At 42.1% G+C, this 27,757-nt stretch overlaps 2 protein-coding genes across 2 annotated transcripts; one reads left to right on the forward strand and one right to left on the reverse strand.

The window, feature by feature from the left end:
* The first annotated feature begins 1,510 nt into the window (after window positions 1-1,510).
* LOC143118455 (engulfment and cell motility protein 1) lies at window positions 1,511-14,799 on the forward strand. The gene is made up of 9 exons (XM_076279507.1): window positions 1,511-1,680; window positions 4,356-4,728; window positions 5,108-5,169; window positions 7,793-7,932; window positions 10,833-10,945; window positions 11,876-11,983; window positions 12,341-12,423; window positions 13,577-13,654; window positions 14,170-14,799. Exons 4-9 carry the CDS (start codon window positions 7,799-7,801, stop codon window positions 14,377-14,379), a joined length of 726 nt encoding a protein of 241 aa, XP_076135622.1. The 5' UTR covers window positions 1,511-1,680; window positions 4,356-4,728; window positions 5,108-5,169; window positions 7,793-7,798; the 3' UTR covers window positions 14,380-14,799.
* A 732-nt stretch (window positions 14,800-15,531) lies between these two features.
* LOC143119334 (serum paraoxonase/arylesterase 2-like) lies at window positions 15,532-27,317 on the reverse strand. Its single transcript, XM_076280763.1, has 9 exons — window positions 27,222-27,317; window positions 26,835-26,905; window positions 26,555-26,610; window positions 25,769-25,934; window positions 25,365-25,491; window positions 24,782-24,988; window positions 16,422-16,503; window positions 16,159-16,287; window positions 15,532-15,928 (listed from the first exon to the last, which is right to left on the reverse strand). Exons 1-9 carry the CDS (start codon window positions 27,296-27,298, stop codon window positions 15,767-15,769), a joined length of 1,077 nt encoding a protein of 358 aa, XP_076136878.1. The 5' UTR covers window positions 27,299-27,317; the 3' UTR covers window positions 15,532-15,766.
* Window positions 27,318-27,757: the final 440 nt, after the last annotated feature.

Consider the following 27,757-nt stretch of genomic DNA (forward strand, 5'->3'; position numbering starts at 1 on the left):
ATCCTAGTGCATGCCTTTCAGCACTTATTGGTGCAAAAGACATCCTAATGCATGACTTTCAGCTTTTATTGGTGCAAAAGACATCCTAATGCATGCCTTTCAGGTCTTATTGGTGCAAACTGACATTTGCAGTGATTCAGCATTTTCGTTCAGTTAGCTTGACTTTTAAAACCTCAGCTTTTGTAGACCTAAGTGTTTGCTAAAGCTGCTATGCTATAATCTAATTAGCTTAACGATCAAGAGCAAAGCAAAGGCTACATCTTGTAGGTCCTGTAAGCAGTGGAGACACAACAGCTGAAATGGCTGAATAGCGGCCGTTCCTGTACCTGCCCCCTTTACCTGGGTAGTCGAGTAGGCGACCTGTAACGGAGCCTTTAGTCTTTTTGGCAACTTTGTATTTTGCATAACTTAACATGTGGACTGACTCTCCATGTTCATCAACTATAATAAGCCAGTTAAGCTAAGCAGCAGTAAGACTGCTTGTGACCTAAGTGTGCACCGGTGACACTTCATTTAAAATGTTTTCTAGTGTAGCCAGATGATGTGGTTGTAACTACGTACCGATGCTAGACATTTTGTAGATTGTGCTACAAAACTATCAGCCTCTGTAGTTAACATACAGCCCTGATGTTATATGTGATTCTGATACATGGATGCAGTGACCAGAAGTAATGGGAGTTACATAACTTTTGAGTTGTGATGTTGAGGCAATCTGCTACTGCAAAAAAAAAGAAAATCCCTCAAGACCTCATTTGATTCCAAGCTGGTGAGCAAAGAGTGATTGCTGAATGAGACACTAGCTGAATGCTCTCACATGAAACATTAGAATATGTGTGCTTTGCATGTAAATATAGACAAGCAAGTAGAATTTACAGTATGTGTTTTCTATTCAACAGTATTGTGTGGTATTGTGTTTTCTCTCTCGTTTTACTATACTAGCAATCAACTCTCATACTGGTCACAGTAGATGGATGAAAAGCTTTTGTATAAAACATGTTATGGCATTAAATATAGAGAAGCATATACAAGGAAATTACAATGAAGTATTTGCCCAATATATTATACCTAACTGCAGTCGGTAAAGAGGATAACATCAATGCTATAGTAGCATTCTGTTCTTACATATGTTGAGGCTTACTGATTGTAAAGCGCTTAACAACAAACAAAAATGCGGGAGAGATGTGTTTTGTGTCGTTTTCCTGTGCAATCTGTGCAATGCAGAGTAATGTTTTTGCATGTGTGTAATTCCGATCACCACCAAGCCTTTGGTTGGAGGGCTGAATTATTGAGCGAAAAAACACAGAAATCTTCAGGAGAGATGAGATATTTAAAGCCCCACAGGACTGAAGGAGCTAGAGTATTGAATTAATATTTAACAGCGCTCTTGGCCTATGATTTATTAACCAGGCACCAAGAGCACAGAAAGTGACTACAAGACCTCACAAGCTACCCAGGTACAAATGCAGAGCATAAAAAAAATAACTGATGTGTTTTGTTTCAGGTAAAAGCACAACCAGGAAGGTGAATTGGGCCTGTATACCCGCTGCATTGAGTAGCCTGCTGGACCGAGGGAGGGGAGAAGAGCAGGACCAACACATTAACTGATTAAGCACAACTTTGGCAAGGCAAAGTGCTTTTTCATCAAATGTCTGGGAGTCATTCTACACACTATCATCTCAGGTACAACTTCAATTTGTATCACTTCACTTTTGACCTGTGCATGCTTGCAGCCCAAACCAACACTGTTGATGAGTGTGCATGTCCAGGATGGCCACTCTTTCATGATGTTTACTGTCAACAATGCTACATTATGCATTCGTAACCACAATCCTGTGTCAGCTATGCTGTAGGTCTCACTGTCTGATGAGTAGGGTTGGCCACACTGGCAAACTTCCTGCCCTCCTTCAAAGTATGTTTGATATTGAACGACAGCGTGTGTGTGTGTATGTGTGTGTGTGTGTGTGTGTGTGCGTGTGTGAGCGTATCACAGTGTGGGTATTTTGGAATGTACAAAGATGGGCTCTTGCCCAGCTGGAGACCAGGATGCACTGAAGCATCAATGTGGCTGAGGCAGCAGAGGGGTCTGTTGTTAGGAGCATTTATTTAACTGGGCTTGGGTTTGGGCATCTTGTGCCTAAATCACACTGACCTTTTGACATATGACTATACAGATGTTGTTACTACAGATACAGATGTTGACAAATCTGACACCCCCGCCCGCTAAAACAGGGGACCTGCCTTTTACATGTGGATACAGTTTTTCAGTTGTATTAAATTAAACACTTGGAAAGCTTTGTTTAAGAAGGCGTACTTAAAATAACTGCAATGTAGCGAATGATGGATTGTCTGATGGAGATCTACAGTATTATGAGAGGAAAGGCTCTGACTCAGGTGGAAAATGCTGAGACAACAGCATTGTGTGTTTGTGTGTGTGTGTGTGTGTGTGTGTGTGTGAGCGAGAGAGAGAGAGAGAGAGAGAGTGTGTGAGAGAGAGAGAGAGAGAGAGAGAGAGAGAGAAAGAGAGAGAGAGAGAGTGAGAATATAATTTACAGTGTAGAATGAAAAAATGTGCTGATAGTGGTAGGCTAGTAGGCCTACCCTATTACTGGGTATCCTAGGACCGGAGATCACCATCAATAATTTCTGGGTTGTTTTATATTATAGGCTACACTGCTCAAAAAATTAAGGGAACACTTACAGTTTTTCACAATTGTTCAAACACATTTTTGAAACCTTCCACCCTTTTCTCCTTTTTTCAAACTACATCCGACAAGTCTGACAGTTCTTCTTGCAAAATCAAACAGCCGCCTCATAACAGCTTCACCTCAACACCAAAACAATATCAGAGTACTGATCCAGTCTGTGATTGAAGTGTTTTCTAAATTTTTGTTGAAGTGTTCTCTAAATTTTTGTTGAAGAATTCCCTTAATTTTTGTTGAGCAGTGTAGGCTATAAGTTAAAGATTGTTCTACATAGGCAGAATGAGAATAGAATGGGCCCTCAGTCTGTTCTCATATGTGTGAGAATCAGGACAACCACTGATGTTCATTCACCCACAAATAAGCCATGTGTTGTGAGGGAAACAGATGCTAATATAATGAGACAGGTATATAATATAATCAAGACAGATTCAGAGAATCTTTCCAATTCCAAAGTTCCGTTATACAGCATTTAACGTCTTCACTGATGTATTAACTTCTCCTCAGAATTCAACCTTCCTGTGTTGATATCAATTACCGGTATGTTAGCAATATCTATCTTCTTAGTTCTTTTAACCATTTATAGAGTCTGTTATTGGTGGTTATAATCAGAGCTCAATTATTGTTTTGAAATATAGTTTATACTTTATTTTGGTGTGTGTTGTGTTCATTTTTTACTGATCAACAAATTGATAGACAATGAACTTAACTTAGGCTAAGCTGGTTTCTATAAAATCGTCATTGCATACAGATGTGCAATGGCAATCAACCATTGAGCCTGTTGATGACACATTTTCATTGGCTGATCATTACCTTGACCATCTCAGTTCTTAGTAAACCCTCCACCTGTCTGCAGCTGATGCTAATGCCGTTGTCAGGTATTCTCCAGATGACTCAACAATGCTCTTTTCATATCTGCTTAAGAGGCACGCCACCGTGTGCAAGGAAGGACGGTCCGATTTGGCAGCTGGCAGGCCAATAAGTGGGGGGATTTCATTGTGACATGTCGTCAGGGCAGATTTTGAGTTCCGCCACCACCCATCTGAGCCCGGCCACGTTGAACTGGTTTCCATGGCGACGGAATTCTAATGACTGCACCCCTGGCCCTCGTCTCGCCAACAGAAAGAATGCGACGCTGCATCCAAGCTTTCACCCCTGTTGAGTGTGTGCGAGTGTGTCTGTGTGTCTACACCTGTTTCCCCAGTCTGTATAATAGCCTAATTTAGCCTATTCTATCTCTCCCTTCTTCTGAATGCTTGTGTGTGTGTGTGTGTGTGTGTGTGTGTGTGTGTGTGTGTGTGTGTGTGTGTGTCTCTGTGAGAATATGCATGTTGTCTGCATCCATCCCCTTCTCTGCTCTTGAGGACACAGTGGCAAGCGGTCCGATGGCCCCAACGGGAACGAGAATAAAAAAAACGGCCTCTCTCCACACCCTTAGTGAGCAGACAGAGAGTGCCACGGCTCCTGTGTTTAGGCAGACAGCCAGACCCCTAAGCCATCATCCCTCACTCTCCTAATCACCGCCACCCTCACCATCCCCCCACCCCTCTCCACTCCAACTCTCTCCCCCTCCCCTCTCTCCTCCGCTCCTCTCCAACCCCCTCCTACCCCACACACACACACACACACACACACTCTCCTCTCTCCTCTCCTCAGCGGCCCGCCCCCACGTGATCGCTCCTGGCTGCTCATTGGTCACCAGCACACAGGCCTCTGTCCAATGGGAGCGGCGGACGGGCATAAACAGAAGCATAAGGCTGCATGCTTATGCCGAGGGAGCTGAGTGGTGTGTTCAGGAGCGCTGCTGAGAGGGGAGATGCTTTCCTTCGCGCATGAGTGAGCCCAGCGTCCCCTCCACTCGCTATTTCCCCCCCTTTCTCTCTCTCTCTCTTTCTCTCTCTATTCCCATTCCTTCTCTTTTTCTGGGACCATCTGCCGCCTTGCTCACTGCCTCAGAAGACAACACAGTCGCTTGCTCCTCCTGCTCACCACACACAGGAGAGGGAAGACATGGCTTTGACACTCAGATGTGAGTACAAAAGGTTAGACTGGGAGGGGGGTGTATTTTAGTGTAAACAAAGGAAATATTCTGTAGCTCCAGTACTGAATGACTGGAATAAAAGACTTTATCATATGAGATCACAGCTACATTAAAACATTTGTCTGTTGTTGGATGATAGATGTGCCATATTTGCAACGGAGAGATGTAGCAGATATTTTGTATTTCCAGTCCTATCCTATGTATACCAAAACAAATGGCAGAAACATTTGGATAATTTAACTGAATTTAAGAATTTTCACTGGAATAATATCTGTTAGATAATTACAAAAATACACACATAGGTTTTGGTAAAACATTATGTGTAAATGGAATGATGTTTTTTAATATTTGTCGGCTTTACCTTTAGATTCTGAAGTGAAGTTTGGTTTCATATGAGGATGCCACTTTTCCCCTTCTTACTGAGATAAGGTGAGCCATATTATGTGAGCCAATTATACATATTTTGCATTTTAGGAGATTTATTATGTGGGAGTGAATTCTATCGCTCCACTGTATTCAGGATTTAAAAGATGGCTAGGGCAATACTGACACAAGCCCTAACTGATACAGTACAAGAAAATAGAAGGCAAGAAGCAATACTGACAAGCTAAAAATACTCCTACTCAACTCCCACTGTGTCAGAAACATATCGGGCAACTCCTCAGGGATTGTGTCTGGGATGCTAATATGCTAGGTCTGGGATGCTAGGCACGGTATTGATCGATTGACTTCAACACTTTCACATTTTCTCTATACTGTGCATCATCTCTTACCAGACAAGTATGGGAATGCATACAACATCTAATCAATGGAAGGACAAGAGTTGTCTGTGTAAACAACAACAATAACAAAGACAGTGTAGCAGCGCTGGTAAATAGTATGGGGGCTATACGGTGGCTTTATCAGTGTAATAGGTTTAGACAGGCAGAAGCACACAGTTGAAAGGAGAGAATTTGCAATAAATTCTCTGAGAGGCCACATTGCAATTACCTTGACATTTCATATTCTCAGAGGGGGGGGCAGACTGTCCCCAGGTACTTAGTTAGAAAGTCAGATGGATTCACCTGGAAGGATGTTGCCTGAAATGCACTAGGTTTGGGGTGGGTTGGGGCAAAGATAGTAGGGAAAGGGAATGTAAAGGGAATGGTCTAAAAGTTCTTCTTTGTTCATGAAAGCCTACTGTTTTGCACAGAATGCTACAAAGGGTCTCTTTAAAAATCTAGTTTTATTTGAGTTCTGGGGATATTGCTTGACAACTCTATTGCTATGCCACGAATGGTTTCACTCTCATGTTGTTGGATTCATCCATAAAAGATGCTGCACTATCTTCTAAAGCTGGGGTTGCCATGACTGAGCTGAGCATGGCAACTCAAACAGCCACTCACCTTACACCACACACCTCAGCTCCCCGTAAAACCCCCCACACACAAACCACACACCTCAGCTCCCCCTTGCAAAACCCCCGCACACACACACACATCACACACCTCATCTCCCCGTAAAACCCCCCGCACACACACAAACACACACACACACACCACACACCTCAGCTCCCCGTAAAACCCCCTGCACACACACACACACACACACACACACACACACACACACACACACACCTCGGTTCCCCTGCGAAACCCCAGCACGCACACACTCACACTCAGACAACACACCTCCATTCCCCTGAGGAGCCCCCCCATGCACACACACTCACACACACACTTACACCTCAGCATGGCCGCCTCTCTGCCATGACCCTGACACTGTGGGGGGGTGGGGGGGTAAGGGTGCGGTGCAGAACAACACTTCACATTTGCTCCTAGCTGCACACCACCACATGGCGCCACTCTGCATCTAGTGCAGAAGGATTGTTATTTTGCCCTGCAAATGTATGACTATGACTGGCACCAGAAGGCTTATTCTTTCACAATCTGCAATCTGTGGTGGACAGATTGCAGGGCAACAAAACATCATATGTTCAGGGGATGTGAAGTCAGAATGATGAGATAGTATTAGGGACACGTGGATGGGATAAATTGAATAATCTGTAGTTGCATACAGTGTATAGATTAGAAGAAGGAATTCGATTTCTTGAATCACTATGTGGTTATGGGAAGGTGCTGGTTATTTTCCCATTGACACGTGCGATTTAAAACGTGACTTTGCCCTTTTCTTTGCTCTCATTAACAAGCTCGGCGCAGTGCAAATGCACCCTTCACAAGTGATTAAACTAAAAGCACGACCTTGTGTTCATCTTATTGTTAATTAAAGCCGTGAAATGAGATTCATGTCCTGAACACACATACAGAAAGATCATGCCCCAGTTGACTTTACAAAAGCATTTAAGCACTACCAGAAGAAAAAAAACATGTTCCCTTCATCAGTACTTTTCTGTTGCGTTGACTTGAAGACAGGAGTTCCAAGTGATATTACATGTCCGAGCAGCGCTGTGTATTTGATTACGCCCTGTTTATTGACCATTACAGTGATTGCTCTGGTACTTCCAGGCAGCGCCCCCACCCTAGTGTTAACAATGTCAGCAGGCTCATCCCCCCTGAGCATGTTTATCCAGCGGTGCTGGCGCATTATCGCAGTGGCTGACAGGGCCTGCCTGTGGCTTAATCCCAAATATCCCTTTCAATCCACTCGCCTGACAAAGGTCATGAAATGTAGCCCAGACAGGCACCTCCCTGGCTGCACCCACTGGGTTGGTTTCTCTCTCTCCCTCTTTCCCTCTCTCTTTCTCTCTCTGCGCTGGTATTCCCCAGCGAATGTTCGGGAGTTTGACAGAAATAATGACATTATTCCCCCCCCCCCCCCCCCCCCCCATAGTATATTCATACTTTCTTTTGGATGCAATGTATTTAACGGTTTCTGTCGAGACAATGTGGATAGGTATTGTATGGTGTACCTTACTCAACAGCACAGAGGATATAATACATTTAGACACAATAGAGGCACTTACAATGTATCACAGTTTACACCTGAAGCTGTTATCCTCTCAGATCGTCTGGGAGTATCTTTAACAGTAAGGCATCTGAATACCTTTCCACAGGTGCTGATGGTGAAGAGAGAAGAGACCATGCAAGCCACCAGTGTCCAGCCCACTGCAGAAGAGCGCCTCGGGGGTGGTCATCGCCCCTCCCTGAAGTCCGAGAGAACCAACTCAGATGACCATCCGTCCCGGCCCCTCACGTAAGCAAACTGCAGAGCACAACACTATGCACTAAGGGTGCGTTCACACTAGACCGTTTGGTCCAGAGCAGAGTCCACTAGAAACGCGTTGTTCACTAAATAAATAAATAAATAAAAAATAAAAAATAAATAAACCAGCAAAGAAATCCCCCCAGTGTGCCGTGATCCTTCATTTTCCTTTTGGTCTGGGGTCTGTTAGAACTCCAGTGCAGTTTGAATGTTATCTGCTCCAAAACCAGGAAATAAACTCGGGTCAGCAAACAAAAATGTAATGAGAACGGAGACCAGCTGGGTCAGGGCAAGGGGAGGATACGGGGATACGGGGGCACTCAGGTACGGTCCAGTTAAACCGACCCAGTGTGAAGGCAACCTAAAACAGTAGACTCATCAATTGTTTCATGCTGTTTAATGCTTTGTTTGCGCCTTAAAACATGACATTGTATGTACACACAGACCACACATGAGTGAAAACGCATATTGGCAGGCACAGGAGAGGTGTCAGGCCAGCTACGCTTTTCTCACTGTGTACCCCTGGAAGATCAAGGGTAAAGTAGGGCAAAAATATGAGAAAAGTCATGAGAGTGATTGAGTAGGTACTCTGGCATATGTTGAAAACAGTGCATGTCTGTTTTGCGGTGAAAATGTTCCACCTTTTAAAAGTAGGAAATCCAGATTGAAAATGTTCCACCTTTTAAAAGCAGGTGTAATCCAGATTGCGGTTAAATGCATCAATGGGAAAAGCTTTCAGAAACAACAGAACCAGTATTAAGACCACCAGCTCTGCTTCTTTGAATCATGTCATCAGCAGCTTTTATAGCCTAGAGCTGTACAAATAGTTAGAGTATAGTCATAGTCATAGTCATAGTCAAGTTTATTTATATAGCACAATTTAAAACAACCTGTGGTTGACCAAAGTGCTCAAAAAAATAAAACAGATAAATAAATAGATAATATAAGACAAAATGAATCAATACACACAGAAAAAAAACACAACAGGAAAATAAAACAAAAATAATATCTACATATATATAGCCTATAATTACATTCCACAATTCATTTAAAAGCCATTAATAGCATATGTTCTTTTAACTTGGCTTTAAAAGCACCAATAGTTGGTGTAGATCTAAATGTTCCACAACTTGGGCCCAGCTACTGAAAAAGCACGGTCACCTTTATTTTTTAGACGACTCTGAGGTACTGAGAGCAGTTGTTTATCTGATGACCTCAGAGTTCTGGGAGGGCAGTGAAAGTGTACAAGCTCACTTAGGTATTGGAGTGCTTGTCCATTTAAAGCTTTAAAGACAAAAAGAAGAATTTTGTAATCTACTCTAAATTTCACTGGTAGCCATTGCAGAGATTTCAAAACTGGAGAAATATGTTGTGTCTTTTTAGACTTGGTGAGCAGCCTTGCAGCTGCATTTTGCACCATCTGAAGTCGGGATAGAGTGGACTGAGTGACACCAAAATAAAGGAAGTTACAGTAGTCCAGGCGGGATGAAATAAAGACATGAATCAATATCTATAGTATATTTTTAAGTAGTTAAGAAATACTTCCCTGCATTATCTTGCTGTTTGTTGACATCTTATTATCATATATTGTATAATTTCATGGTCCCTAAACCTTTGATTTTTGTTAATGTGGTCATCGTTTGACTCCATTCAACTATGTTTGGGATTGTTTTATATGGTTCAGTGTGCACACCACAAATTATTTTACAGAGGGGTGACGGGCAGTGATGAGCAATGTTTATCTGACGAAGTAAAAGTTTAGTACATTTCTAAATAAAATGGCAAGGCACAGCTTTTTGTGGCCAGAAAAGGTCTGTATTCACGCTGTCTTTGTACATCTGCCCCTATGTGCTAAGAATATCTTATAAACGTATTCATTTTTCATTCCCTGAAACGTGGAAGCTACTGTCACATCCCTGGCTTTATGGCTTTACTCTCAAATATTAAAATTTTTGCGCAGGTTGATTTTGCTTTGGGTTGAATTTTTATACATGGTCCATATCTGCCCACAGCGATAACAGGGTTTGTTCTGATAAGGACCCTCATGTGTGCATATGGTGTGTTAATAATATCCTGCGCGCGATGTGTATTTATTTATCTCCAAACATTCCACCCTCACTTATTGCTCCAGTGGGAACATGTCCCTGAGTGTTCATTGAACTGGACATCTTGTCAAATCTCCATGAGCTCCGTTCATAATTCCTTCCTGTTTGCACCTCTGGAAGGAAGTGTGATTTATAGTAGATACATTTCCAGTCTGACGGCTCTAATGGGCAGCATCATGGAACAGATTGAGATCTGAAAGGGAGCCACGTACGGTATGAATGTTGCCGGAATAGTTTTTTACTCCTAATTTTCTTCCCATATTAATCTGAATCCAATGTGACCTTTACTATTAATCTAGCCTTAAATTCTATTTTTCCTTACTATCCAATATTCTGTGCTGGGGTGTATTGATTGACGGTTCATTGCATTTACCGGTAGGCTTTTTAATCATAACATATTTCCATTAATTCCCTTAATAGGGTCCCCTATTAGTGTAAAGTGAAAGAGCCCAACACAAACTGTTCCTCATAGCAGAGAAGAGAAGTGATGCCTGCTGCTCCCAGTTTCATTTCACCTCTTTAATTTGCGTTCTATAGTGGAAACATCATTAAGAAAAACAGCCATTGCCAACTTTCCCTTTTAGTATGATTGCCATCATTACCCCCATCCAATTTCATTCATCGTCAGCTTGCTACATCATGTTACACAATCAGACTTCTAGATGGTTTATATGAGGGCAGTAAAGGCCCAAACCGTGTGGCAGCTTGCGTCAGTAGAGGTGATCCGTGTGTGTGTCTGTGTGCATGTTTGTGTGCGTGTGTGTGGTTATTTTTTTTTTATCACAGGGAGCTGCGGGAGAGAATCCAGCCGGAGGTGACTGAGCTGATCAAACAGCAGCGGCTACACCGTCTATGCGAGGGCACCTGTTTTCGCAAGATCAGCGCGAGGAGGAGACAGGGTAGGACGCTCACTCAGGGTAGCGTACAAACTAGTGTGGCCCTAACTATGACATCTAAAAGGCCCTACTGTGGCTCCAAATAAACACTAATCCCAAGCATAGTATGATCAAGATTTATGGAGTTACGGTTGAGTTGAGATGAGTAGATGCTGTGATATTGTATTTTTGAATCAACCGTATCAAATCAAACGTCAACTTATTTACAAAAGATTTTGAAGATGGTGGATTATAGGTAGTGACCTGGGGAGGATAATCTGTTTCTACAGCCAAGTAATAGCCATAACACTAATGCTTAACCTCTCTTTGTGGGCAACCGAGGGAAGCGACATTTGCTTTTGTTGTACTGTTTCTTTTAGCTTCCTGTATGTAGGACAATGCAGGATTAGGTATTTAGACCTGGCGTCACCCTACCACCATAAATTAATTTTGTATCATTCATAGTCATTGCAGCGGATATCATAGTTCTGGATAAGAGTGAAAATTTCTCTTCACAAGGATGTGCATTTTTCAAGCATGCTCTGTCTATGTGAGTGTATACAGAGCACTTTTTCACCAAAATGTGTAAACAGGGAATCCTCTAATGTGACTGGACAGAGGTTTAATCAGCTAGCTCAGGTGACTACAATATGTTTTCATAGATTTCCTTCATTTACCATGATGGTGGTGGATGGTAGCATGTGTATGATGGAGGCCAGCTAGTCTTATCAACTGATTCAGAGGATAAAGGGACGGTATGGCAGCTGGGAAACCTGACCCCTTTTTTGAGCTTTTGCCATGATGAGTCAGATTTGATGACACACACGCGCACACACACACACACACACTGTATTACTGCTATGAATATTGCTATGAGGGATTATTCTTGCATACACACACACACAAAGAAAACAAAACATTGGAGAAGCAGTAACTCACTCTGTTTTTCTGCAGACAAGTTCTGGTACTGTCGCCTGTCTCCGAACCACAAGGTTCTCCACTACGGCGATGTGGATGAGAACACACAGGCACAAGTAGCCCACGATTCCCTGCAGGAGAAATGTAAGCACTTCTGCCAATTCCACATATCAACCTTGGAACAGGGGGAGTGGAAAAAATGATTGATTTCGAATTTAATCTGGCAATTTGGTTGCTAAAAGCGTTTTTTGTGCCCACCGGATTTGGCAGTGAAAAGTCCATCATTAATCAAGGTTTGACAATACTGCCAATAATGCATGTCCTGCAGAGAATGAGCCCAGTTTGTATTATGTGAACACCATGCACCTGGCTGCTCGACAAATAATGACTGATTCAAGCGGTCGCATTAATAATCAGATCATTAATCACTGTTCCTGTTGTCGTTTATTAAATGTAACATGGTCATTTGTATTCTTTGATCCCGCCCGGTCCTATCTGCAGTGAACATTTCCGATATCAAGGCTGTGCTCACGGGCAAGGATTGTCCGCACATGAAGGAGAAAGGAGCGCTCAAGCAAAACAAGGTGAGCCATCTCTTTTTATTAGCCTACCACAACTTACTTTACTTTCGCTCATTCATTGCTTGAACATACTGTATGTATGTGCATTTTGTTTCCCATTGGCATCCACTAATTGGCATCCATTGGCATCCAAATCCATTTGTATCAGTTTGTTCTTTGCTTGCTACTTTAGGCTACTACACCTTTGCCTGCTACATCCTGCTCCATTATATGAATACATCACAAACAAGAATGTTATAAATAAATAAATTGAATGTGCTATATATAATTGAAGTAAGTTGACTTGGCGACCCATATAAGTAGCCTAATATACAAACAGGAATCCTGCGCCGTAAGCATGCTGCTGAGGTGTCCTCACTCTGACCTCTGATGTGGAGAGGAGCGGGTTAGGTTGCAGCTTCTCCTGGCGGCAGCTCGCTTGACCGGAGCCGTGGGCCCCAAGCTGAGCACATGACTCAGAGCTCACACCTCAAACAGAGACAGAGAGAGCCCCAGATGGGTATCACGGCTCACTAGCAAGCAAGCAGCAGGCGCTTAAATCATTAGCCAGATTAGCTCGCCTAGCCGTAATGATAGCGGCCCAGTCATGAGCGATGCCCCAGAATCTGGCTGGAAATCTCACTTACAGCTCATGATTGTTGTTATTGTTTTTTATATGTTTGGGCTTTTTAACAGGACAGTGGGGAAATGGGTGGGAAAGAGAGATGGGGAGTGGGTTTGGGAAATGGCCTCAGGCTGGACTCGAACCCTGGTCCCTATGAGCACTGAGCCGGTCCATTCTAGGGGACGCCAACACTCTGTGCTACGGCTTCTACCATGATTTCTCTTCTTTAAATTTGTAACAATCCCATTCGGAAAACCAAACAGAAAGCGTAAACATTTCCACAAGCCAGGAGCTGATATGATTGCTTACTCTGTAGCGCCAGCCACACATCAATGTCCTTGTTTTTGTAACATCTTGCCCCACTTTCCCAGCGGGAGCTGGCAGAGGACAGGTGAGATTGTGACAGATAGACCATCTGGCGCGTTGTATAAACTCAAGAAGAGATGTGCAAATGGAAACCAGGGGGTTGACGGATGCATTATGAGCAGTTGCTGTTGTTGGATGGGTGCAGTGCAAGTCAGGGGCTGATGCAAGTGTTTCATCGGGTTTCAGGAGGTGCAGGAGCTGGCGTTCTCTGTCCTCTATGACTCAGAGGCCAGCCTGAACTTTGTGGCACCAGACAAACATGAGGTGAGAGGTGTGTGTGTGTGTGTGTGTGAGGGAGAAAGAGAAAAGGATGGCATGTTTATAAATACAGATACTTAATGCTGAATTACAAAAGAATGGAAAAGTCAACAAGAAACGCCACATGTAGTAAAACATTAAATGTTTTCAGGAGCAATATCTAGTGTGCAGACTCTATCCATTTTTAATGACTTACATAAAAATAACAGATGAGACGCTGTTCAGGCACAGGGACAGCTCCCTTCGCCAGAGAAGGACCATTGTCCAGTCTTGAATTTCCCCTTGGGGATCAATAAAGTATCTATCTAAACAGGTGTTTGGGGGTACTACTAACACCACAATTATTTTGCCTTCTTAATAATAATTGTTGTACACATGTTTTGGCTGAAAAGAACATCTTGAGTATTGTTACTGCTCCCTTCATTAGATTTGTACTCAAATGTAATGAGAGGTATCTTTGTATTTTGCTTTGTATATTTTAAAGGCACACATTTATGTCTTATAAAATATTGTTCCTACAGTACTGCATTTGGACTGATGGCCTGAATGCCCTACTGGGTAAAGAGATGACTAGCGAGCTCACCAAATCTGACATGGAAACCCTCATCTCCATGGAGATGAAGCTTCGCCTTCTGGACCTTGAGAGCATCCAGATACCAGACGCCCCTCCCCCGGTTCCGAAGGAGCCGAGTACCTATGACTTTGTCTACGATTACAGCCAGCAGACTTAAAGACAGGGGAGACCCCCAAACTGCCCCCCTCCTCTTCTCCTTGCACTCCCTCGGTAGGTTTGTCATTGAGGAGTCCTGTAGGAAACACTCTTATCTCCTCTGCAAGGCTGTTGTGATAAGTGCGGTGGAGACGTGCCCGAGGCGTCTCGCTGTTCCGTTTAAACCCCTGGACCACTTTGACACAATTTCTCCTGCTGGGATTCCATCCCCGCTGCCCTGTCCTTGTTTCTCTGATAGTAATTGGACAAAGTGTTCTGTGACGGCCGAGTGTAGCCCCCCAGGCTGAATCCACACAGCTCAAGTGCAGAGTGAAGACGCCGGTCTGGACTGATGAGCAGGGACAGAGTGAGGCCAACGCTTTGCAAGTGTACGGAGGGTATTCCAACACAATTCTGTACTTTTCTGACACTTAATTTAATTAAAAACCAGACAGCTGTTATGTAATGTCTTATTTGTTCTCAGTTTCACCTAACAACTTTTTTTGTGATGATTTAGAAATTGTCTACAGAGAATATGTCCAGACTATATCTTTCCACCAGTGAAGCCCCCAACCCCCATTGTGTGTGTGTGTGTCTGTGTCTGTGTCTGTGTGTCTGTGCACGTGTGTGTCTTTGCGTGTGTGTGTCTTTGCGTGTGTGTGTCTGCGCGTGTGTGTGTCTGCGCGTGTGTGTGTCTGCGCGTGTGTGTGTCTGCGTGTTGCCTGGGCATGTCTGTTTACATTCCCAGTGCTTCACTTGTCTCCTCGTCCTGAATATGTCCTGATTCCTAAATCAGTTTGCCCTCATTGAGGCCACAGCTGACAGAGACATTATCAGAACACATTTGACAGTCTGTGGACACTGGTTGTGGAGATCTACATCACAGAGCATTATTTTGCATATTGTGAACCACCCACTCAACGTCTTACAGCCGAGCAGGCTCTGCCTCAACTTGTCTGGAATAACAATAGAACATAGGTTTACCCATGGCAGTTACCTACTGGTTTAACAAATCTCAGTGGATGCTTGAGGGTGGGCCAAATATTTTAAAGGAATGCTTTTGTAGTTGGAAAATCTTGACAGAACACAGGATGTTTGGCTGCAACAAAACATGTACGCTGAGACTCTACGGTTATGAAATGAACTGTAGGTAAATCCAAAACAACATAACATGTAATAATTACAACTTTATTTGGTAAGTAGACCTTAGAACTACTCTGGTTTACTGCACATACGTCTTAAAGTTAAATGGAGTGACTGCCCTCTAGTGGCCATATGAGAAAACAGAATGACAACAATGAACGTCAACAACAAGGGGACATGACATTCCTTCATTTTGTCACTATAATTGCATTCTCAAGTATTAAAAATGTGCTAGCAGATTCAAAAGATCTCAAAAACCATAGAAACTATCTAAGGTCACAGCAGAGGGCTCGTTGATAAACGGTCCCAATGACAAGTTTGCCTTCATATCTGGCCGCCACAGAAGACCCGATGACAACATTCCCATCATCTTCATATTCCTGGCTTACAATTGGCTGGTCAGAGTGAATGTTCTTAATCCTGATCACCTGGGACATGTGGAATATGTAATCATGTCTCAATATTTTACTTCAGTTTCCTCAACAGCAATCATTGATATGATTATGTAATTAAGATGTTCCCATCAAGATCCACATCTTAATGATATTATATGTATTTATATGTATTATTATAACTACTACTATTAAGTGAACACACACACACACACACACACACACACACACACACACACACACACACACACACACACCATACTTACTTCAGATCCAGGTGGATCGTTGGGATTACCCGAGGCAATTTTTGCTCCGTTTGGGTGACACCCCAGCCATAGGTCGCCTGTGTCAAGATCCACTTCAATGTTGTCGCAAAGTGAATCCACATTGATGGACTGCATTTTTTTTTTTTTGGGGGGGGGGGGAATAACAACATTTGTGTTCAACATTGCACAACAGTAACTACTACATTTAAGGATGTTGGGAGGGTGTTTCCATTTACATAGACAGCCTCTTAGAGCTTTCTTACCTTGACAAAGACCAAGAAATCTCTTTTCTGAATCTCCAGGACATCAATTTCATGGTCAAGAATATCAGACACATACAGGTACCTGCAACATGCAGTGTAAAAACAGTTGACTGATATAATAGTCAATCAATGCACCCTCCGTATTCAAACTGAGTTTAGATGTTTTGCTATGATGTGTATTTACTATGAATACATATAACCAGAGGTGGGACCAAGTCACTGTTTGGCAAGTCACAAGTAAGTCCCAAGTCTTAGCAGTCAAGTCCAAGTCAAGTCCCAAGTAAAGAGTTTTTTTTTTTTTTCCCCGTCATCTACTTCCTGAAATTTTGGTCAATGATACCTGGGGCACCGAAACACCGGGGCACATGAAATTTGGTGGGTATGTAGCCCCACTAGACTTTTACGGAAAAAATTTGTTTGGTCCCCGGGGGCCACTCCCCCCTCCGCGCTGGGCCCCCCGAAACCCAAAAAATGCAGTTTTTCCTAAATAACTACCTGAACCGTGGCACCGAGGATGAAGAAATTTTTATGGTATGTTGGTCTCAAGGGCCCACATCAACCTAGCCCATAATCACTCATTTGCGATTTGCACCCCCCCGGTAAAAAATGAAAATGCAATATCATTCTGCTTTAATCGCCCTTCTCTTCAGTTGAGACGTTCAGAACTGCACTGTGTATGATTAACCTGACATTCTCTGGGGGTATGCCAAGTTTCGTAGAATTTCATCCATGGGGGGGGGGGTCTAAAAAATTAAGTTATGTGTACATTTAGTGACTGTACACTCATTGGCCTGTAGATGGTGGTGCACACATATACACACACACACAGGCACGTATACTATCAGTATCGGCAATTAGAACGGCCGATACATAATTACAAATTCTGTAGGATTAAAGGAAACCCAAATATTCATCATAATAATAATTTGGCTGCATTTCCAGTATTGGCGTCACGTAGTCGTTTGTCCACTAGATGGCGCATCGTTGCAGTGAGACGTAATTTTGTTGGAAGTTAATCTAAAGTGGGTTGGAAAGACACTATGCTTCCTACAAGGACAAGACAGTAGGCTACAGTAGTTTACCGCAGAGAACGTCTAAGGGTAGGATGATTTCTGCATGACATGTAATTCCCATTTCCTCTTGAAGCCGAAATAAATCTGAGAATGTTTATCGGACATGCTTGTTTTTTACTGCAGGTAGGCTACGTTAATCCTATCAATAGCAGAATGTAGGTAAAATAATGTTACCATTAGCATGGTTGAGTGATGGATAAACCATAAATGCGTTTATAGACTACCAAGCAAATTGATAACAGCAGTAATTGTATCTTTCGACATCTCATTTGCTTATGACCATAGCCTAGGCTACTAACAGGAGCTAAGTGAGTTAGCCACAATACGTTCGCTACGTGATGGTTTTTTTAATGGAAAATATATATATACCTGAAAGATAACCTGTCTATGATGCATCCTAAACACCGGGCTGGGACATTTCTGACATTTTATTGGTCTCAAAAAGCATCAACGTTCATTCCCAAACACCCATATAGGCTACTTCAATCCTCTATTTTCAAAGGTGATTCAAGTAAGGAAGAGCATGGCTCAAAGTAAAGTAACTGAAACTACATAAATTCAGGGCTGCCAACTTTTCAAAAAACCTTGAAGTGAGATTTAGTGGGGCCAACCAAAATTTTGCTGCGTAAATTTTTGTTTGGCTCATTCAGCATTATACCGTACAGTAAAAAAAACGCACATCAGTGGTTCTCAGGTGTAGGGACCAGGCATGGACGGATTATGAGCTTTCGGGCCCTTGGGCCCAGATGTATTAAGGGCTCCCCACTAATTGTCGTATATGTGGAAGGGGGGTTTGGGGGTACTCCCCCAGAATTTTTTTAATTAGTTTAATGTGATTTCCTGTATTCTGGTGCATTTTGGGGATGGGCAATACTAAATTCAATCAGATTCATAGCCTACATCCTGATGTGTTGATATTGAGGCAATGATTCCATGCAAAGGCTTGGGCTTCAGGGCCCCCTGACACCTTGGGCCCCTGGGTCTGGGCCCGGAAGGCCCGTGCAGTAATCCATCCCTGGGACCAGGGTCCCAGAGTTATATGAACATTGGTATCAAAGGGATATAGCCTACTACTAGTACCATGGGCGTCGGAGCCATTGTGAAAGTGGGTGGGACAATTCAGCGGGGGGTATGGGGGTCCCCCCCCAGAAATTTTTTTTTGGACTAGATGCAATTTCCTGAATTCTGGTACATTTTAACAGGTTATTTAGATACTTCTATATAACAAAATAAAGCCAGCCTACGAAATTAATAAAAAGTAAATCATGCATAATTTAAAAATAACTCAATAGGCTACTTGGCTACACAATAAGGTTTCCATTACAGCACCGCGGACGTTCATCAATGAACGTATGAAAGCGGATGGTTTGTTTGAAATCCCGACACATGGAACGTAATAGTGATCATCAAATACCTCCCCAGATTTCAGTGCCCATCAGTCCCAACATTTAACAATATAATCAAACAGTCCAAAAGTAAATTAAATATCAAACTAAACCGAAAATGTCATGCTTTAGAAGGCCTACCAGTATGCCGCTCCAAGAAACGCATGTCTCAAAATAAAACTCGCATAAGAAATAAAGGGCTGTCTCGAATACAATCCTGCCCCTAAAGGCCTGTACTTTGTCTTAAGACCCCGGCCATAATTTGAGGATTTACAGTATCTAAGTAGACAAACTGGCTTCAGATATCCAACAGAGTGAATAGAGATTGTGCAGTCTTAGCTGTGGTTTGTGACGTGATGCTGTTAATGGGGAGTTTTACAATAGCCTAGCGTAAACCTATAGGTTATTATTTATTTGGCATACCTATAAGGCTTTTTACCTTATCAAAAGTGAGGGGGGGGACTGATCTCTTCAACACTGCGGGGGATTTGGCGCTTGTCACTGTGTGTGTGACAGAAGCGGAATGGGAGAATGCGTGTAACAAAAAAAAAAAGTTTATGAGCGATTTACGCGAAAATGGGAGAATCCAATGAAAATGACAATGAAGCACTAAACACATGCTGAAAACAGCACTGGTATTTCACATGGCAAAAGTGGGGGTGGGGGGTCCAAACTAACAATTTTAAAGAGTGGGTGGGTGTTTTGTAAGAATTTAAGAAATGTTTGTATATTTTGCATCAATCAGATGCACTTTCAAAATAAATTCAGAGGTCAGACTTGCTTATTTTTATGGAAATATTTGTGCTGTAGCCTAAGCTATTTTGCACTTCAGAATTATAACCATGCACACGCAGGTGGAATAGTTATGGTGATATTGCAATAAGTTCACAACCACAAAAACATATGCTACATTTCACAGTTCAGAAATGTGTGTACATTTCAGCACTCCATGAAATTATGCAGAAGTGGTCACCTGTGTTATTCAGCTAGTTTATTTAAGATAATATATTGGTCATTGTAATGGCCATAGCCTATAGCCTACATGCTATTCCTTTTTCAGGATGTACCCATATCTGCATGATGTGAATGTTTGCATATGGCTTATGTCAGGCTTTATATCAATATTTGTGTCTCGTTATTTGATTTTCTTCATATTTTTGCATTAATGTCACTAGGAAGCATGCCAATATAAATATATTCATTTATCTGTAATGGGATTGGCTGGAACCTGACAATATAAGAACCATGATAGTGGGATAATCTATGGCTGAGCAATTTACAAAAATGTATGTAGGCCTACTGACAAATAGTTAACATTAGAATACATTATAATTTCGCCCCAATGAGGCTATGTAGAAATGTGTTGCAATTTCAAAACCGGATTACTCAGGAACCACTTATTGCACAGAGGCATGCTTTATATCCTCGTATTCGGTAGGTTTGCTGTTTATTGTGAAATAGGGTTTTCCACGTGTTGTGTGAAGGGTTAGTGAAATATTAAACCGAGAGTAATGGGTAAATGCAAATATGATTAGCCTAAATTGCACGTCGGTTCAATGTTAATTCTCTCGCGAACCATTTATCACAGCAACTTGGCGCTAATATCATTGGAAAACTTAGATTCCGCACGTTCACATGATGTGTGATATCATATGTATAGGTTTAGTTTAGTTGAACCTCATCTGCCAGGTATTTGACCTACCAGGTTGACACTTCAGCGTGAAAAATACTCAATAATACTCAAAGCATACCTGAAGCCGGGGAAATGCGGGGGGGGGGGGGATGCGCCTGGGATGGCTTCTGAAGTAGCATCGCAAATGAGAGAAAATTTAGAAAATTCCACAGACAGGGGGTGCTCTTGAACCCTCTCACCGTCTCTGAAAGCATAATAGTGGCTCAACAGGTAGATCTATAGATAGGCTAAACTCATTTTTCAGGCATCTGACCGACCGGGTTGACACTTCAGCGTGAGAAATCGGGGGTGTGGCGTGTGAAACTAATCAAATGCGTGTGTCTCACGGCCAATGCGTGAGAGTTGGCACCTATGTAAATTCGTCAAAGAGAATAATTTGTGTCAACTCGCCGCAATGTAGATTTATTAACGCACCCGTGATGATCTACATCTCCATTTAAACCAGATGTTTTAGAGCGCACGTTGAGATGTATTCAGGGCAGGGCTGTACCTACACATATTTGTTGCACGTGCTACAAAAATCATTCTTTGCGATGAATGATTTAGTACCAACGTTACACCGGTCAGATACAGTTTTGCTTATCGCTATACCGTGAGACTGAGGCGCTTTTTGTTTGTTCGAAGTGCGTGTTTAGGGTGTGAGAGGGGAGTCGATGTGCTTTGATTCCAGCTTGGTAGAAGTTGTAGTCTATGCGATTAAAAAACACGTGTGTGTGAAGTATCCAAACAATGATAACGCTTTCATTATGGCTGCTTTAGCCACAGACCTTGAGCTACTGTACAGTGGGTTGGGTTCCATTTAGAAGTGTCCACTTCATTCGCCCTTTCGGTGATTCAGCTACTTGAAATGTACTACTGATATGCAAAACTATTAACTTTTCGCAAAGAGGTGGCAGCTTGATACTGTAAGGTGTAAGCCATTGGTTCCAAAGGAGATTTTATTTGGGTCTCCAGCATAGCCTAGTGACAATTTGTGTTGTGTAATAGGCCTAGCATAGGGCCTACCTTATATAGCTTATAGTTTGTTAACAGTCACGGTTTTGTCATAACTCCCTCTATGCATTTTTGCATTTACAATAGCTCTGAAACCGGGGGGCGAACACGTCGCAGGGGGGGGGGGGGGGGGCGCCAGTGCGTGGATATCTCAATCGCAAAATTAAACAATATTTCTATCGGGCGCCTACCATGGACTAGGCTGGGTGAAAATCAAAAGATTGCGTCAAAAGATTGAGCTTGGTCTGGCGAAAGCCAGACTAACCATGGACCTCATAGTTGCAAAATGCAAGGGAACATGAATCAGCATATTATTTGCACAAACAATAACGGACAGTAGCTCTTCAACTTTGCCCGTTAAAATGTGTATGAACAGTCTCGCAACGCATTTCATTAAGGCCCTTTTGGACATGTCAGTTATTTGCACCACTGGGTAAAACGGCATTTTGTTTTAGACTACTGGTATTTAATTTGTGCATTGACAATAAAGCTGAATATCATATGAACTAGATGACTAAACTTATGCATATGTAGAAGAAGAAACATTCACAAAAATCCGTGACATGACCTCTCTTCTTGATAGCTGTTGAAAACTGCATGGAACTGACAGGGATTGTTTTGTTTAATAATAAATAAATAAATACATTTTGCTGCTACCTTCTGCTTTTCCCAAATACAATGTAGCCTACAGGTGTACCTTTCATCAGTCTAGTTGCAATGGATGGACTGTGATGAACTGCCCTACTTGTGATTGTTTAGAGATTTTAAAGGTTTTATAACAATGCTGCAAATTTTTTGACCCAGAAACAAATCTATTCACCTTTGCTGCGCCAGTAGGCTACTTTGTGTGCGGAATGTGTGCACACACACATTCCAAACAAGTATACACAAAAGTTTCAAGAGTGGGGGATGGAGTAGAAGATGGAGACAAATTCATTAATATGATTTATTTTTGCGGAATGGATGTACAGGACTGAGCGGCAGTCATATTTTGTACCGCTATGCGGTACATCTAGTTTACTCTTCATTTAATAACGGCATTATTGGACTATCAATCATAATTTTAACATATTAATCTAATCTACAGTATATTTTTTATAAATACAGATTAAAAGATGTTCAATGTTTCTGTCTGGAAATATTTTATGATATACGCATGCGCCCAAACACCTTCAAAGTATTGTGTGTTGTCTCAGAGAAGAAGTGAGATTGAATGATGGGTTTGAATTGTATTAACACGGAAGGCACCACTGTGACCCTAAAGTTGGTAAAGCGCCTTGACTAGTGAGGCATATGAGCATGAGCTGTGTGGATGCCTGAAAGCAGTGCTTGAGTGGATGTCAGTTACAGTATGTCAACATTTTCCTTTAATCACAATGAGACTTAATATTTAAATAAAACAATGTTTAATCTGCATTACAAAACTACATTACAAAAACAGCAGAGTGGAAAGAAAAATAGAGGCAGTTATTTTACATTTTGCGGCATCCACTGTAAGGATAAGTAATAATTTAGGGGCAGCCGTGGCCTACTGGTTAGCGCTTCGAACCTTTAACCTGAGACTTGCTGGTTCGAACCCCGACCTGTAGGCACGGCTGAAGTGCCCTTGAGCAAGGCACCTAACCCCTCACTGCTCCCCGAGCGCCGCTGTTGTTGCAGGCAGCTCACTGCGCCGGGATTAGTGTGTGCTTCACCTCACTGTGTGTTCACTGTGTGCCGAGTGTGTTTTACTAATTCACGGATAAGGATAAATGCAGAGACCAAATTTCCCTCACAGGATCAAAAGAGTATATATACTTATAATTATAATTTGGCTGATGGCATTTCACTGCCCAGAGCAGTTGAGAAAGCTGATGGCTCCGACACTCCGGTGGCAAAATAGGACAATCTTGGCCGTGATCGGTGTGTGATTTATTTAGTTTCTCATGCAGACCGGATGGACAGCCAGTGCCGGTTCAGACCTCCATGGGGCCCTAGGCAAAATCCTGCTAAGGGGCCCTTCTACCTTAACTCTGAGGGCCAAAATGTAATCATTTTTTTATATATATATATATATATTATCTGACACCTCAGTGCTCCCAATACAATCATCCCACCCCATTTTGGGTGTCTACGGAAGTTACCAAATATAGTGTTTTTCTCCCATAAAGGACCTTCACAGCTAAATGCCCATTTTTGCTTTTGATGCTTGCTGTACATATCCCCTTACAAAAATAACTGCAGTTTTTTGCATACGGTCAGTTGTAGGCTATCTAAACCAACTAAAGCTTGACTGAAATATTGTAAAACCATTTAGGCCTACTTCTTTTAAAATGTATGGGAAGAGTGAAGTCACTGATTAGTTCCGACGGGTTCTCGCATGTTTCTGCTGAAAAACTGCTAGTCCCGAGCTGCACGTTATCATGAGCGCATTTAAAGATAAGTTTTTTTTTTTTTATGTAGCCAGTCGCCCCGCATTCAAAACTGGAACATGCGATTATATTTCACAATTTTGCTAAGTACCGTGACTGGAAAAGGCTGGCAAGAAAGCCGCAGACAGGTCAGGGGATTCACTTCCCTGTATGGTTGGCCTAGGCTAGGCCATCACCACGCGCTGGAGAGATGCGTGTAGACATCAGACCATGGAATGAAGTTTACCCGACTGCTGTTCCCGCTGTTCATTCTTGTAAAGTTTCTTCCGTTTTTCATGCCCTGAATGGTAATTCGGTTTCATGTTAATCTTCTTAATGTAGCCTATGAAACACTGTCGCTGTAACTGTATAGGCCTACCTGTCTGTCACTAGCCTCAAGGGGAGACAGGGGAGGGGGGCTTCATTTACTTGCGGGGCCCTACGCAACTTGCGTAGTGTGTGTATTAGAGAACCGGCCCTGCGGACAGCTCTAGACGAGGCTTCTCTTCCACAGCGCTATTGCATGTCTCTGTATTAGGCTCTGCCCGCTTGTCTGAAGTGAATGCGTCTCTGAGGTGTCTGGTCCGCGATCAGGAAATTTAGTTTTTGACTCGAGACATGTCAAGTCATTACAAGTCAAAGTCAAAGTCAATCCCTATATACATTATAATAAATGTTATTCATGCATTGATACCATTCATGACATTATATCAAGTCCACAAGTCAAATTAATGTAATATAAAGATAAACATCACAGACACCATCAGCACAGGGAATCCAAATAACAATAACACAATTGTTTATATTGTCAGCTGTTAGAACTAACCTGTGATCTGGGGAAATGTTGATGCCGTTGGCTGAAAAAATGTCCTTGGCCACGACCTTCACCTCCTCTGGACTGTAATACACAACATTACACCAGGCCAGGCCCAGGATGGTCACCAGCATGTTCAGGCCCTCATAGTCATGCTGAAAGTAGCGATCATTGGTGGCATAGAATCTATCCACTCCAACGGCAACAATATCATTTACACTGTAACAGGAAAAGGAGAGAATGTAAAATATGTGACTCATGCACAGTAATGAGGGCAACACAACTACAATCTTTATTCATTTGAGCAACACATACTTATGGAGCAGATTGTGTTCAACATACTTATGGAGCAGATTGTGCTTAACACATACTTATGGAGCAGATTGTGCTTAACATACTTATGGAGCAGATTGTGCTTAATACATACTTATGGAGCAGATTGTGCTTAACACATACTTATGGAGCAGATTGTGCTTAACATACTTATGGAGCAGATTGTGCTTAACACATACTTATGGAGCAGATTGTGCTTAACATACTTATGGAGCAGATTGTGCTTAACACATACTTATGGGGCAGATTGTGTTCAACATACTTATGGAGCAGATTGTGCTTAATGGTCTTGAGGTGCACAATGGACTTCTTCTCCTCAAAGAGTTGAAAGATCTCAATCTGGCTTTTATGGTGTGGATGATTCACAACAAACAAGTAAATTGATCCATCTAAAAGAAATGTCAGATATCAGGGAATGATTGTAAAGATTAATACAATACTATTAACTATACTATCATCAACTTTAAAGGTAATGAGGCAAAATAGACATTACGTTATTACATGCAAAGCAATTTGGTTTGAATAAGTTTTTCTTTGAGTATGACCACATAAATATAGAGGATGCTTTCCTACATGTCCCAAATCTTTTATACGCTGAGCAACCCCTGATGACCAGTCAGTCTTTCATGCAATCCCTTGCGGGGAACAACAGAACACACTCCGTACCCTTCTCATCGGTGAACACACTGATGCCATGTGGGTTGAAAGATTTCTGGTCCAATTCTCCTTCAATGTGAAGAGGCACAGGTGTCAGGTCAGGATCCAGGAGATCCAGGGTATAAATCTTCCCAGGGTCATCAGAATAAGATGGCATACCTGGATACTTCAACCCCTAAGGCACAGGCAGAGTGTAGTTATGTTGCTGTAAGAGGGCATGTCATTATTGCTTATCACTGCTTTTCAACATGCGCAAGCTTGCCCGCAGTGACCACGCTGATTGGCTGATGATGAGTGACATGCTGGTGAGTATCGTGAAAGACAAGAGATAAATAGGCTAAATGAGAAAATAAATATGATAGGCTACAAAGCAAATAGCCTAATGGAATACACTACGAATTATGCAGAAGGCCCATCTTTGCTAGCCTGGCCCTTACCGCCTGTGACTACGATTTCTCTTCGTCATACGTGCGAGGCTGAAATCAAATTTTGGCCGGAAGTACGTAGGATGGTAACACCAGGCTACATCTTTGCAACGTTTTGAGGGAAATTCTACCAGAAATGTACACAATTATATACATTTAGTCAGTTAGAGTTTTGTTTCTTCCGGATTTTTTTTTCTTCAGTAATTTTGTGTCAACGATTCCCAGGACACTGAAAGACAGAGGTGCGTCTTTGTGGACGCAGCTCAGTAAGTGTTGTGGTTTTAGCATTTTAGACTGCAAATAATTAGATAATGCATTGGGTAAAAATAAAGAAAGAATGATATGGCAATTAGCCTATGTTTTGACATACTGTGCTGAGAATGGCTAGTCCGTCTCTAAGGATAGTGATGTCTTCTGCTCCAAATTCTGCAACACAAAAATAGACTACAGTATTGAGACAAACTCCAACAAAATTATCTCACTAATAAAATATGGTGTTCACATGATCAACTGCCCAAAATAGCTAGGTTACTAAGGCTACACCCCACTTCAGGTTACCAATTCCTAAGAACCTACCCGTCTTAATAGCCTACTTACTGGACTTCATCAAGTAGAATTCAAGAGCAGTTGTTCAAATACCTACCACTTACCTATGCCCTTAATCGGATGACACTTGTGCAGGTGGTTTCGTTTGAGTTCACGACTTGCAAGTGATAAGTGACTGCAAGGAAAAATAAACTCCGGTCATAACTATTATTTTCCATTAGCCTTTTGCTTTGCAACGCGTTTTAAGGCTATGGAATAGGTAGGCTTGGCCTATACATTTTAAAATCTTGTTAAACTTTGTCAACCTATGAGTTGAGCTTTGTCCTATACTTGCACAAACTAGGCTACTTCCTTCCGTGGCTGTCACACAGAGATATAGGCTACGTTGCGTACTCATTCTGCCGTAGCCTAACACAATTCAAAACAAACAACGATAGACAAAAATACAACAGACAGAAATACAATAGAGATAGTTAACTATGGTTACACACTTTAGAGCATTCAGTCGCAATCCAACAAACACTGCACATGCCAGAATAACTACAGACCAAACGACACATCTCCCCATGATTGCACAGAAAATAGCCTACAGGCTTGCCTATTAGGTCATAGGTTAACTATTTGCCAATGATCGGAGTCATCGGACCATCCCTAGTCTGTCAGCCTGAAATCTGCATTGCTTTTCAGTGCATATTAAAGTATACAGATATACAAGCAGGACAACACACTTCATTCAGATGTTAATGCTTTTTTGAAAATATCAATTTATTTCACATGAATAAATGTATGGCAGGTATTTCTTTTCAAACCACAAAAGTAGCTCCAGGGATGGGCAGTATTTCTAATACATGTATTTAAAGTACGTATTTCAAATCCAAAATACTATTTTGTAATTTGTATTTTATTGAGATGATGAAAATGCCTTCGTATTTTGTATCAAAATACTTCAGTGTTGTGGATTTTTTGTATTTTCAAAATACTGTAAAATACTTTCTGTGAAACACTGTGATGACATCTAGTATCTATA

Source organism: Alosa pseudoharengus, unplaced genomic scaffold, assembly GCF_046254945.1.
Source record: "Alosa pseudoharengus isolate Yale_2024_CS ecotype anadromous, Long Island Sound unplaced genomic scaffold, YU_APseudo_1.1 YU_APseudo_1.1_scf_12, whole genome shotgun sequence".
In the NCBI taxonomy this organism is placed as follows: domain Eukaryota; kingdom Metazoa; phylum Chordata; class Actinopteri; order Clupeiformes; family Clupeidae; genus Alosa; species Alosa pseudoharengus.

Excerpts from the sequence above, each read along its gene's own strand:
- LOC143119334 (XM_076280763.1), bottom strand. The coding sequence starts at position 27,298 with ATGGGGAGATGTGTCGTTTGGTCTGTAGTTATTCTGGCATGTGCAGTG. Across the intron at positions 26,906-27,221 it reads TTGCGACTGAATGCTCTAAA|TCACTTATCACTTGCAAGTC; the intron begins GTGTGTAACCAT and ends TTTTCCTTGCAG. Across the intron at positions 26,611-26,834 it reads TCATCCGATTAAGGGCATAG|AATTTGGAGCAGAAGACATC; the intron begins GTAAGTGGTAGG and ends TTTGTGTTGCAG.
- LOC143118455 (XM_076279507.1), top strand. The coding sequence starts at position 7,799 with ATGGTGAAGAGAGAAGAGACCATGCAAGCCACCAGTGTCCAGCCCACT. Across the intron at positions 7,933-10,832 it reads CATCCGTCCCGGCCCCTCAC|GGAGCTGCGGGAGAGAATCC; the intron begins GTAAGCAAACTG and ends TTTTTATCACAG. Across the intron at positions 12,424-13,576 it reads GAGCGCTCAAGCAAAACAAG|GAGGTGCAGGAGCTGGCGTT; the intron begins GTGAGCCATCTC and ends ATCGGGTTTCAG.